A 14,540-nucleotide genomic window follows, 5' to 3' on the forward strand; every position below is an offset into this window, starting at 1 on the left:
TGTGCTCCTTCATCTGAACCAATCTCAGCCTGAACAACCTGATCGATCAAAGATCCACTGACAGCTTGCCCCTAATGTCGACTGTCAGATAACAAGCTCAGCTACTTTGCCCACCTTGACTGGACCCTCAGAAGGAATCATCAAACCTCCTTTGTTTTTTAATGTGAGTGAGTGGTAGCTTTGATCATATGATGCCGGTACAGCATCTTTTACCAAACTACCACGGCACACGTCACAGGACAGCTTTCTCAAAATCCCATCTAAGGGCTGCCTGACTTCCCACTGCTTCCTGAGGTAGATTTCTTTAGGAAACCTTCAAAGTTTGAGAAATATTAACAGCTAACAACAATCTACATAGTTAGTGACTAAATACGTTTAGCCAAATCGTTGTTTGGAGGCTCACTTCAGCACATGAATGCATAGCTCTGCTAGTTTAGCCTGGCGTAGCTAAAGTTAAGATTATAAAACGGGATTTTCTAATGGCCAAATATAACCAAAACAATTGTTCAGCCTTACCTATGAAATGTAATCCCCCGGGATCTGGTTTGGAGCGTACAGCGGTTTGTACAATGCCAAGCAGCACATGTGTGAGATATTTTTATCTATTACTTCACTCCACAGCAGTGCCACTCGCAATATGGCGGCAACGTTGATGTACGATGCTGCTGGTCATGCGGCGTCTAGTAATTCTATGTCTATGGATGCAACTACCATTCACGGTACGACAATGATGATGTCACTTCCGGTTCCGGGCCCACAGATGACATCACTTCTGATTACAGCTCTGCCCCCAATAATGCCACTTCCGGTTCCGCCTCCCACTGATGATGTCACATTCAGTCCTGGGCCCCAATGATGCCTCTTCCGGTTCCGGCCCTACTGATGACACCACTTCCTCTGGCTCTCCCTTAAAGCTGCCATCTTTGTGCTACCAAATCATTTCTGTTGTGGACTCCAGTCTGCACACTGATAATATCCATTTTGCAGCCAGGCATAAATATATGTACGGGTGGCTGTCCCAAATCCACTTTTTTGTCGTGCTTATGACAACATTAGGGAATCTTTTCACCTACCATAGACGGCACTTAAAAATGTATTGAAAACATCCGTCCATCCATCCATTATCCAACCCGCTATATTCTAACTACAGGGTCATGGGGGTATGCTGGTGCCAATCCCAGCCAACACAGGGTGCAAGGCAGGAAACAAACCCCGGGCAGTTTGCCAGCCCACCGCAGTGTTTTGGAAACAAATGAGCGAAATTTATAATGGACCAGCAACTGAACCTTGTGGACACCGGGGGGGGCGCTCCAGCTCTCTAAAACCCAACACAGACAGACACAGGGCACAAGTTAAAAGCACAAAGATCTGTTAATTGTGTGGGAAACTCTTTGAACCAAGCGGTTCCCACCACCACTGCCACAAGTACAATACAGCACAATTATAATTCTTTATTCTTACCTCTGTCTCTTAGTCTCTGCCTCCTTGTTCTTCCCAGCAAGCTCCATCTACCTTCCACCTAACCTCTTATATCGGCCAACCCAGAACTGCTTCTGCATTTCCACCCACAAGGTCTGTAAGCACTTCTGGGTAAGACGGAAAACCCATGCCATATGGCTCCTCAGTCTATGTAGCGCCCCCTGGTAAAGAACTCCAAGTCCCATGATGCCCTGTGGGAATCCGGGGCACCTCTGCAGCTCAGGGGAGCCACCATCTACCAGTAGCTGCCTTATCCCATCGTTCCGTCAGGTGTCCCAGCAGGGTTAGGGCTGCTGGCCATCCCTTACAAACTACAGACATAAAACCTAAAATATGCTGAAGCCATCAAATACCATCTGTTCATCATGAAGGGCGCTATATTAAATCACAAGGTTACACATTAAACCTCAAGTACTCACTCCAGAGGAGACCCTTAACAAATCTTTTCACCTGTCATAGATGGCACAATCAATGAAAGGAAACAAATGTTCAGGTTGGGGGGCATGCACTGGTACAGCACATTGCTGCACTCACCGCATGACGAAACAGCTCAGGATCCTGGATGAGAATCCCCCAAAGCAGACATGCAGTCCAGTCGCACCCTCCAGAATTGACCCTCTATCTGCCACAGCCAGGTATTACGTGGGCATCCCCTTGGCCTGGTCCAGCCACTCTGGTCCCCAACAATAAGCAGGATCACCCTCTGGGAATCGTACCACTTGGCCGTAGTGCCGTAACTGATACTCCCTCACAATACAAGTCATGTGCCTCATTCGGGACTCCATGAGCAACACAAAGTGGGAAACCAGCGGGACCCAAGGATTCTCCATAGAGACACACGTGAAGGAGTCCAGCCTTAATCTCAGGTCACTGGATAGCGTCCATGTCTCATCAACAGGGAGCACCAGGACTCTAAAGACTTGGACCTTCATCATTTTGCAGATATCGGGAGCGCCACACACCTCTTTCCAGTGACCCCCCCCCTCCCCCTCATGCTCCCCTAATCCATCTACGGACTTCATGGGAAGAGTCACATGAATGTCACTGCCGAGGTAAGTAAACCTCTCGACAAGGTCGACACTCTCTCCACAAACAGACACACTGCTGATGGCCGTGCCCGAGAGGTCATTAAAGGCCTGGATGTTGGTGTTTATAAGGACCCTCACAAGCTCAGACACTCCAACTCCTCACTCAGTCTCTCGAGAGCCCCCATTGAGTCCGTGAAGATCACAGCACTGTTGACAAAGTCAAGATCAGTGAATCTCACTTCACCAACAGATGCCCCACAGCCGCTGGACCCCAGGACCTTGTCCAACACCCAGTCCAAACAAGCACTGAACAGAGTGGGAGCAAAAACACATCCCTGACAGACCCCCAGAAAAACACAGAGGGTCTACCTCCACTCCGAAACAAATTTTCGGAAGCTATAAAGGATCAATGACAGAACATATAAATATAAAAATGAAGATATGCTGAAGCCATCAAATACCATCTGTTCATCATGAAGGGCGCTATATAAAATCGCAAGGTTACTCATTAAATCTCAAGTACTCACTCCAGAGGAGACCCTTAACAAATCTTTTCACCTGTCATAGATGGCGCAATGAATGTTTGGAAACAAATGTTCAGGTTCAGGTTCAGTTTGGGGAGCATGCAATGGTACGGTGTGTTGCTGCACTCACCACACAACAAAACAGCTCAAGATCCTGGTTGGCAAACCCCAAAACAATGCGGAGTACAGTCCCAACCTCTGGAAATGACCCTCTATCTGCTGCAGCCAGGTTTTACGTGGGTGTCCCCTTGGCCTGGACCAGCCACTCGGGTCCTTAACAATGAGCCGGATCACCCTCAGGTAATCACACCTCATGGCCATAGTGCAGTAACTGACCCTCCCTCACAATGCAGGTCATGTGTCTCATTCAGGACTCCTTGAGCAACACAAAGTGGGAAACCAGCGGTACTCAAGGATTCTCCATACAGACACACATGAAGGAGTGAAGTCTTCATCTCAGGTCACTGGATAGCATCCATGTCTCACAAACCAGGAGCACCAAGACTCTAAAGACTTGGACCTTCGTCCTTTTGCAGAGATATGGGGAGGGCCACACTCCCCTTTCCAGTGTCCTCATGACCTCCCAATCCATTTACTGGCTTCATAGGAAGAGTCACCAGAGTCATATGACTGTCACTACCCAGGTAAGTAAATCCCTCGATGAGGTGGAAACGCTCACTGTAGACAGACACACTTCTGATGGTCGTGCCCCAGAGGTCATTAAAGACCAGGATGCTGGACCCTCGCAAGCCCAGACACTCCAACTCCTCACTCAGTGTCTCGAGAGCCCCCATTGACTCCGTGAAGATCACAGCATTGTTGACAAAGTCAAGATCAGTGAATCTCTCTTCACCAACAGATGTCCCACAGCTGCTGGATTCCAGGACCCTGCCCAACAGCCAGTCCATGTAAGCATCGAACAGAGTAGGAGCAAAAACGCACCCCTGACAGACTCCCAAAAAAACACAGAGGGTCTGCCTCCACTGTGAAACAAATGTGCGGAAGCTATAAAGGACCGCTGACTGAACCCATAAATATAAAAACTAAGATACGCCGAAGCAATCAAAGACCATCTTTTCTTCATGAAGGCCGCTTTCTAAATTCACAAGGTAGCCACTCCTGCCAACATTCACTCCATAGAGATAAGGAAACAATTCAACCGCAGCCCCTTTAAGGTGGTTGGTCACATGCATGGAAACTACTAAGATCGCCAACTCTAAGTGACTCCCTGACCCTGTCACTTAACCTGCTAGAAATAAATGAAAAAGAGACCACCCTGATGATTGGCTATTTGCTATTGACAAATTGGCTAAATTAAAAAAAAAAAAAAAAACGTCCCAGGGGCCTTTTAGTCAGCGGTTAAGAAAAGGCGGGAGGACAATGTCTCTAACCTTCGCTGGGGATTTCTTTACACGGAGCCGAGAGGCAGGCACTGACCGCCTCGTATGAAGCACTCAGCCTCGTGTTGGGGTCCCTCTTTGGTTTTGGCGGAGGCTGTTTCCTAGGCGACGGCAAGCCACTGCTGTCATCCATGCTGAACACCGAGTGCAGGGACGGAGACTTGATTGACGAGCCCGCCGCCGCCATCGCGGTGTGTACCAAGCTGTCCACAGCCAGTGGGATGGGCATGGAGCTGGAGTGGAAGTGCTTGGGAATCCGGCAGCCCCCGGCACAGGCTTCACTCATCATCTTCGAGCCTTTACTGGGAGCCCTAAGAGAGACAGAGAAAACAAACAAGCAAGAAACGAGGTCACCTGGCGTGTCATTCCAAATAGACAAAAGGTGCCCCCCCATCCTGTCCCCTACCCCATCCCTGGTACTGCTATTCAAAACACAGTCGTGGCCTGAGAGTGTCCACCTAGCCCGTCACTCACTTCTGTTATCCCGGAACGGAGACCCAAGACACACACGTGATGTGTGACAGCAGATCGGTACAAAGCCTTTCTGAGGTTTCCTTCCCAAAATTTGAAGAATGCAAGCAACAAGCGTGCAACGGGGAGCACACAATTCTTTTTTTTTCTCCCGCACGCTATTCCCGTATCACCTGCTGTGCGCTCGCCTGTCCGCCCGCACGCTTCGTCTTACTGTACTAATCCCGGATACAACACGCTAAGTCTGCTTTATGTCCACTAATTCCATAATATGATACACATTTTCTCATTTGTTATCTACGCCTTAATCTCTTTTTACCATATGCTGCTCCTTTAAAGGACAGCTGACAGCAACAGCTCATAATCTTCTAGGCATTCTTGTTTTTGCCGACTGCATGTCGTACATTGGATGGCAGGAAGAAGAGCGCCATATGTAGGAGGCTCCACGATGGCTTAAGGCTAGAGAGCAGACGCTGGTCACGTGAAGCCGAGGAGCGTCACTAGTCTCAGCCTGCAGGAGGTGGAACATCCCCACCTTGATAAATGAGATGACGTCAGACTGGTTAACCTGGACTGGGCCGAAAAAAAAAAAAGAAGAAAATCTTCAGACGAGATGAGACTATTTGCAGGAGATTCTCTCAAGTCCCACCCTCCTCTAAACTATTTCCTGTTAACGGCCTACGCCACCGGTCCTCTTACCTCTCATTGGCGTGAATGCTTTTGTCAGACACAGTTCCTGCGCTCTCAGCTCTTAGAAATTTTAACTTTTTCCTCACTTTAAGTTCCCAATTAAAGAAGATAAATTATGTCCAAATCTCATTGAAGAATTTCATCCCAAAGGGTTATCAATAGAAGAAATGAGTACACAGGCAATCCTAGCACCGAGAAACGATGAAGTCAAACAAATTAACGTGAAAATTGACAATCTGTTACACAGCAAATTAGTTAAATGCATATCAATAAACTACGCTGAAACAGTTGGTGGTGATAGTCCGGAAGATGAAAACATCAACTTATCACGTAGAGCATCTACAACCGTTAACACCGCCCGGTCATCCAACACACGAATTACTCTTGAAAGAAGGACGTATCGTAATGTTATTGTGTAATTTATGTCTGAGTGATGGGCTATGCAATAGGACAAGATTAATTGTACTCAAAATTGGTTGAACAATTCTGACATGTAACATTTTAACAGGCGACCAAAGGAGATCTTGATATGCCATTCGTATTAAAACATTTACAGTTTCCTGTTAGAATAGCTTTTGCCATGACAATTAACAAATCAAAGGGACAAACAGTCAAAAAAGTTGGTTTATTTATTAGAGGGAAAGAAACAAAATTCATTCACGGGCAGTTATAAGTTGCATTGTCACGATGCAAGTCCAAACATTGAATCAAAATTCAAAGCAATATTAACAAAAAGTTAATTCCAAATATTGTTTGTACTGATGTTATACAGTAAAAGTGTTAGTTTAAAAAGTATATAATAGATAGATGTGAAAGACACTATATAACTGACAGATAGATAGATAGATAGATAGATAGATGTGAAAGGCACTATATAACAGATAGATAGATAGATAGATAGATAGATAGATAGATAGATAGATAGTGAAAGGCACTATATAACAGATAGATAGATAGATAGATAGATAGATAGATAGATAGATAGATAGATAGATAGATAGATAATGTGAAAGGCACTATATAACAGATAGATAGATAGATAGATAGATAGATAGATAGATAGATAGATAATGTGAAAGGCACTATATAACAGATAGATAGATAGATAGATAGATAGATAGATAGATAGATATGAAAGTTACTATATAATAGATAGATAGATAGATGTGAAAAACACTATATAATTGATAGATAGATGTGAAAGGCACTATATAATAGATAGATAGATAGATAGATAGATAGATAGATAGATGTGAAAGGCACTATATAACAGATAGATAGATAGATAGATAGATAGATAGATAGATAGATAGATAGATAGATAGATAGATGTGAAAGGCACTATATAACAGATAGATAGATAGATGTGAAAGACACTATATAATAGATAGATAGATAGATAGATAGATAGATAGATAGATAGATAGATAGATAGACAGATAGACAGATAGATAGATAGATAGATAGATAGATAGACTGTAATAGCTGTACTATCCATCTAAGAAGGGTTTAAATAATTCACATAAGATTTCAGTGTTACCATTTTCAGTGCAACAGCCATCAGAATGTATTACTGCATGTGTCATTCCAACAGATGGCACATCACACACATATGAAGTAATAAAATACATTACTATACATTTTTGTGATGTGCCATCTGTTGGAATGAAAGACACACCAACCAGAAGTTCCCACAGATGCACAAACACCTACCGTTATATTAAGATGGATATCGTTACGTACAGGTATGGAGAGATAAGCACTGGTAGCGTGACAGCTCATGAACTGACTGCTCATCCTCTTCCAGCTTGAGAGTAAAGGAGGAGTCATATGAAAATTAGTGACGTCACCTATGGAGGTGACATCCTGCGCCGAACCTTTATAAACACAGTGATGGCCTGAAGTCAGTGTTCTGTTTTTCGGACCCCCACAACTAGCCCACAGAAGCACTGACTATTTGATTAAAAATGCAGCCATCATTTGGCTATAATATTTGTTTTGCCCCTTTTGTTATCTTTATTAGCCTTGCTTCTAACGAATGGGGATTTTGGGGCGGCCCCAACACCTCACAGTGCCTCGTTCCATTTTTTTCAACAGTATACAGTGAGATAACCAAGGCAGGATTAAGACCACCACAGGGCCCCTGAGTGACTTGACAGATTAACAGAGAGCTGATCATACCTTAAACAATGCAGCGCGTGGACACCCAGCCATGTCATGCACGGTGGGATTTGCCACTATTATTGGCTCACAGACCCTCGGTCATTTCATCGAGTGGGGGCTGGGGGAGGGTCCCCCTTTGATGATTTCAGCCTGAAACCCCGAACAAAAAATTTTAGAGACACTTATTTGTGTGTCATCCCCTCTAATGACATCTGCACATCCCCCTAACCCCCCCCCCATGCTTCTCTAGTGACTCACACTGCTAATTACCATTCCCAGATACACATTCGTGACACTAAGATGATGGCAGTGACTCCCCATTTTGAAAGACTAATGTCTTAGACAGGTAGAAGAAACATAAACAGAATTCTTATACAGTATATGTGGGCTATGCATTTTATTTGAATGTATTGATCTATCTTATATAGCGCCTGTCATAAATATCAAAGTGGCTTTATTTTTTATGGCCATCTCTCACAGATTCTAGGCTCAGCTTACCGTTTTGATCCTTCTTCTTTGCCGAGACCCTCACTGCTCTCACTCAAGACCCGCCGAATGCGATCGTTCTCTCTTGTGATATCCGAGGCATTCTGGATAACCAAGTCATCAAATGTCTTCAGCCCCATGTCTTCTACACCTTCAAGAAACCCCTGCACGGTGCTGGCTGCTTGGCGCCTGAGGCTCCTTTCATGGACCAGCCGTTGGCGGGCAAGAAATCCCCTCACCACTGGCAAAATGAAAGAAAAATAAAGAGTGCGCATAGTGAGAGCAAACCGTCAATAATGCAATGCAAAATATTTGTGCGCATTCATCTGTAAAGCCGAAACCATCCAGACGATCAATATCTCCATCTGACTCCACTTTCGGAGGGAATCTTATGGAATTTCATAAACAGGCTCCATATGGCTTGTTTTTACTTTTGAATTTAAGGAATAAAAAATATAAAAGCAAAGAACCACCCAATCAAATGACGTTATGTTGGAGGAATTAAGTGAACGGGACTGGCAAGCGTTGTTGGGCTGAATGGCCTGATCTCGTCCAGATTGTTCTAATGCATTAAACTGAAATTGGACATAACAAGAGCAATAATACAATATGTCACAAAGGCTCAGCACTCAAACCCGACCTTAGAAAGACAGCCGTACTGTTAGAGAGGTGTAGGCTTTGGACTTGAGAACGTTAGGAAAATCTGGATGTGAGCAGGCCATTCAGCCCAGCAAAGCTCACCAGTCCTGCCCACTTCATTCTTCTTAAATAACATCAAGTTGAGTCTTGAAGGTCCCTAAAGTCCTCCTGTCCACCACACTACTTGGTCACTTACTCCACGTGTCTGTGGATCTGAGTGTGAAGAAAAACTTCTTAATGTTTGTGTGCAATTTACTCTTCACAAGTTTCCAACTGTGTTCTTGATGAAGTGATTTTAAAGTCACCATCTAGATCCACTGAACTAAATCCCTTCATAATGTTAAACACTTCAGTCAGGTCTCCTCTTCATCTCCTATAAAGGCTCAGCTCTTTTAATCTTTCCTCAAAACTCATCCCCTGTAGCCCTGCAATCAGTCTAGTCACTCTTCTCTGGACCACCTCTAGTGCTGCTATGTCTTCATGGAGACCCAAACTTCACACATGACTCCAGATGAGGCCTCACCAGTGTGTTATAAAGCTTGAAGAGAACCTCCTGTGACTTGTACTCCACACATCAAGGCGCTATATGACCTGACATTCTGTTAGCCTTCTCAATGGCTTCTCAACACTGTCTGGCAGCTGATAGTCCACTATGACTCCTAATTCCTTCTCATAAGGTGGACTCCCAATTTTCAGACCTCCCATTGTGTATTCAAACCTAACATTTTTAACCCCTACATGTAATTCTTTACATTTACTGCCGCAAATTTGCCCAAAGCCTGTTTGCTGTCCAAGCCCCTCTGTGATGATTCAATGGATTCTGGATGATCTGTCAATACTATTATCTTGGTATCATCTGAAAACGAAACCAGCTTGTAATTTATACTCCAATCCAAAGAAATCACACAGGCTAGGAATTGGAAATGAAAACTTAGATCAATCTATCAATCTATTATATAGTGCCTTTCATATCTATCTATCAATTATATAGTGCCTTTCATATCTATCTATCTATCTATTATATAGTGCCTTTCATATCTATCTATCTATCATATAGTGCCTTTCACATCTATCTGTCTATCTATTGATCATGTAATAGTGACTTTCATATCTATCTATCTACCATATAGTGCCTTTCATATCTATCTATCTATCCATCCATCCATTTTCTAACCCGCTGAATCCGAATACAGGGTCACGGGGGTCCGCTGGAGCCAATCCCAGCCAACACAGGGCACAAGGCAGGAACCAATCCTGGGCAGGGTGCCAACCCACCGCAGTCTATCTATCTATCTATCTATCTATCATATAGTACCTTTCATATAATTTTAAATCTATTTATCTACCATATAGTGCCTTTCATATTTATCTATCTATCATATAGTGCCTTTCACATCTATCTGTCTATCTATTGATCATGTAATAGTGACTTTCATATCTATCTATCTATCTATCTATCTATCTACCATATAGTGCCTATCACATCTATCTATCTATCTATCTATCGATCTATGAACCACCCCTTACAGTTTCCCCAGACAAGAATGTACTGACACATCAATATATTTCTCCTTCTTCTTCTTGTCTTCTCTGCTCCTCCTCCCAGATGCCCGTCTCCTCTCCCAGCTCTGACTCACCTGGATAAGGGCATCATGGTACCTCTTATTGAAGAGCTGAGAGTATTTCCAGTGCCAGGGCATTTTCCAGTTGAAGCCTAAGGAAGTCACATAAAGTAGGGAGTGCAATTCCCTTGTAGCCAAACAAACCCCCAAATTGAGAGCAGCCACGGACCCTAGCAGAGCTGCCCTCATTTGACTACAATTCTCAACATTCCTTGAGGGTATCTGAAGCCCAGGGATTCTGCCATCTAGAGAAGAGGTCTGGAGGGGCATACAGCCTTGTTCCGAAGCCTTACCCAATCTGCCAGCCGCTAAAGGGAATGGGGCCAATCCTGGCAGGGATGCCAGCCTTTGTGTGATGTCCATTACAATAAAGAATCTCATGTATTTTAAATTGATTTTTTAGAGTGCAAAAACTATTTTTTATTTAAATGTTCCAATGTTCAATGCCAATCAATGGCTTTTCTTCGTCATAAGGTGTATGGGTATTAATGAGCTGTTATCAGGCTTATACTGCAACAGTGGTACAAAATGAACAGAAAAGGACAATTAAATTGCAATTATTTCTATGACAATTATTTGTCAACTAAAATTTCCTGATCATGACAGCCCCAGGTACCATCATGTCCACATTTCTGACCTTTGGACCGATTTCGCAGTTTACAGGCTTGACGTATCTCGTTGATGGTGGTCATTTTTAAATTGGATTCAATTTACTTTCACATTCATTTATTTATTTATTTTTTTTGCAGGAGGTCCAAACAAATTCTAGTTGTACCAACGTCACGAAACAGACAGGAGTTCAAGACCCGTGTTAAGTCAGGCCAAGTGAAGCACAAAGGGCCTTGCTGGCTTTTTGGTTATTTAATGCTTTGTCACATTTTTGTCACTTCACTTTTGATAATTATCTGTCCACTCAATGTGTTGGTACATTTACGAGTTGATTATATTATAGATTTGCTCTCAGCGTCCTTTTTCAAATCATCTTCTACAGCACAAGCTCAAGGTCACTCCGCTATCAAGGACTTCATTACATGTCACATCAGCGCCTTCTAACCCACTCTGTCCTTAGAAGGTCACACTGTTTACTTTGGTGGCTCCTTAGCAAGTGAACTGACTGAGAATCACAACACGCGTCAGATGAACCTTCAGGACCACCCAATAGGGGCCGAAGGGGAGAGGCTGGGAAGGCTTATGTTCTACAAGTGACACCATCCTCAGGAGACAACAACAATCTCAGAACTCACCCTGGACTGTGCAAACCACAGGAGAGCAAGAGAAACGGCCAAGCAGATCCATTCAGACTCCACTAACTGCTAAAGGAGCCCCCTGCACACAGAAATCATTCCAATGTGGTGCTCACCTCTCTGGCAGGTTAGAATTCTCTTCTGCAGCTGAAGGCACAGGTCGTTGAGATGGTCAGCTTGCCAGTACTTCAGGAACACTTTGCTGTGGCCCATCTAAATAAAAAACACAGCAGGAGGGGGAAATGAATGAGCAAGTGAGGCTACGAGAACACACTGGGCTGCCAGGCTTGGGAACTCCGCGTACCGGAATGGCAGCAGGACGTGGGGTTTAGGAACGACTAATAAATCAGGTGATTAGAGGGAGAACGAGAAGAAGGAATGAGGGAGAGAGAGAGAAAGAGAGAGAGAGAGAGAAAGAGAAAGAGAGAGAGAGAGAGAGAGGCCTGCATCAGTGACATCAACAGACACAATCTGGTGTGAGAAAATCTTAGGAAGACATGAATAAAAAATGGAGAAAACATCATCTACTCAAAGAGCCATAGGAAGAAGAAATGAATTTACATGAAAGGCACTATATGATAGATAGATAGATAGATAGATAGATAGATAGATAGATAGATAGATAGATAGATAGATAGATAGATAGATAGATATGAAAGGTACAATATAACAAGTAGATGTAAGACACTATATAACATATGGATATGAAAGGCATTTATATATTATGTAAGATATAAACACATATTTGCTAATCAGTATATTCCATATTATATTATATAGTGCAATTTCATTTGACTTGATGTGAAGAGGCAATTTAAAATAGACAGATAGATGTGAAAGGCACTATATAATAGATAGATAGATAGATAGATAGATAGATAGATAGATAGATAGATAGATAGATAGATAGATAGATAGAAAATACTTTATGCTATAGACAGATGTACATATGGCACGCTATATGATTGATATACTGTACACTGTAGGTATGTAAGGATTTTTATTAGGTGACGGCAGATATTTAAACCAGAACGTTCAATAGACTCCAGTGCGATTGATGCTCCCTTTATTGTTCTTTGATTTATCTCCCATATTTTTTCATTTATTTTTAATTTGTGTTGCCAGTTTTTCCGTTGCCTGTGGTCTTCCATCTTCCATCAGAGTGTAACTTCCAGACGGACACAAATCAGCTTTGTCTTATACATGGATGTTTGTGTTGTTAGTCAAATCTTTTAAAAGTTTTTGTTATTATTACTTTTTAATTTATATTAAGGTTAGGGATGTCCTGTTTTTCTTTATACGATGTTTGTTTGAACGGAGTCCTATTCAAAATAACATTGAAAACAGAATGTCCCACCATTGTTTAGATGTTTTTTAACCGACTAATTCATAGCTCGTTTATTCTTGCTGCTGCTCGCTCCTGACTGACTGTCCCTGCCGTGACCTGCGCTGCGCGTTGTCGAGTGCCCCCCGCTCCCCTCCTTTGCACGTGGCCCTGCTGACTGCTTCATTCTTAGGTTGTAGTAGCGCTTCGAGACGTGTGTGGGAGTCGCGCTGTTTAGAGAATGAAGGCTCGAGCAGTAAAAGAATGAATTAAGAATCCAACACCCACCGCCCCCCACCCCCATCACCATCACCACCACCACAAAACAGCAAGGCTTTCTCATCATCAGTCCCTCGAATACGCGGACACCCCGGCATCGACTGGTGCTGTCACATCCTCAAGTGCAGCATTTCAGTTTACAGGAGGAGCTGCGCTGTCCTCTCACGCCGTCCGTAATTATTAGCCAAGTCAGACACCCCCACACGGGCCTCCACCGCCGTTGTTATTCATGCAAGACTCCTCCGTGCCCTCGCTGGGGTGTAACATGAAAAATACGCGCGTTCCGCCCACATTTGGATCATTTCAGGGCTTTTACAACTGAATCATCAGCCCTTGTCTCCCTCGTGTATGATTTAACTCGGCCCACACAACACCCACTCTCCTCCCGCACACTTAGCTTTGTGAAGCCGCAACTGCATCGCTCAGCACTGCGTACAGAGCCTCACAACAGGCGAACCGTGCAGCGCCGTGCAGAAAGTGCCTTTCCTATCTATCTATCTATCTATCTATCATATAGTGCCTTTCACATCTATCTATCTGACATAAAGTGGTCTTCATATCTAATACATTTTGCCTTTAAACTTCCAGTTATGTATCACATACAGTAGTAGCTATACATATCTGCCTGTTTAATATTCTCTATCTATCAATCATATAGTGCCTTTCACATCTATCTATCATTATATAGTGCCTTTCACATCTATCTATCTATCTATCTAGTATATAGTGCCTTTCACATCTATCTATCTATTTATCTATCTATCTTATAGTACCTTTCATATCATTCTATCTATCTATCTATCAATCATATAGTGCCTTTCACATCTATCTATCTATCTATCAATCATATAGTGCCTTTCCTATCTATCAATCTATCATTATATAGTGCCTTTCACATCTATCTATCTATCTATCATTATATAGTGCCTTTCATGTGTATCCATCTGACTATGTGATACGTAGATGTGAAGTTCTTGAGGCTGAACATATCCAATCACGTTGCACTTCTCCTGTCAATATTCCAAGTAACCAGAGCTCAGGGTCCATTTACAAATCATGAGTCATTACACACCTCGAGCAAGTGGGCCATGGGGACTTGTTTTACTTGATTTCTACTAAAAGAGAAATTCCACCACTTGAGACAATGAACTAGCATTGGTGTGGTGATGGCAGGAATTAATAGCTGAAATT

General features: G+C 43.2%; 1 protein-coding gene across 2 annotated transcripts in view; it reads right to left on the reverse strand.

Moving 5' to 3' along the window:
• Positions 1–14,540, reverse strand: part of myo16 (myosin XVI) — a 743,507-nt gene that overhangs the window by 69,608 nt on the left and 659,359 nt on the right. For both annotated transcript variants that reach the window (XM_039745919.1, XM_039745918.1), the window contains exons 29-31: positions 11,863–11,959; positions 8,254–8,482; positions 4,423–4,742 (exon numbers count right to left, since the gene is read on the reverse strand). In XM_039745919.1, coding sequence (XP_039601853.1) covers positions 4,423–4,742; positions 8,254–8,482; positions 11,863–11,959 — 646 coding nt within the window. The remainder of the gene's footprint in view (positions 1–4,422; positions 4,743–8,253; positions 8,483–11,862; positions 11,960–14,540) is intronic.

The sequence above is a fragment of the Polypterus senegalus genome, chromosome 2 (assembly GCF_016835505.1).
Source record: "Polypterus senegalus isolate Bchr_013 chromosome 2, ASM1683550v1, whole genome shotgun sequence".
Taxonomy (NCBI): Eukaryota; Metazoa; Chordata; class Cladistia; order Polypteriformes; family Polypteridae; genus Polypterus; species Polypterus senegalus.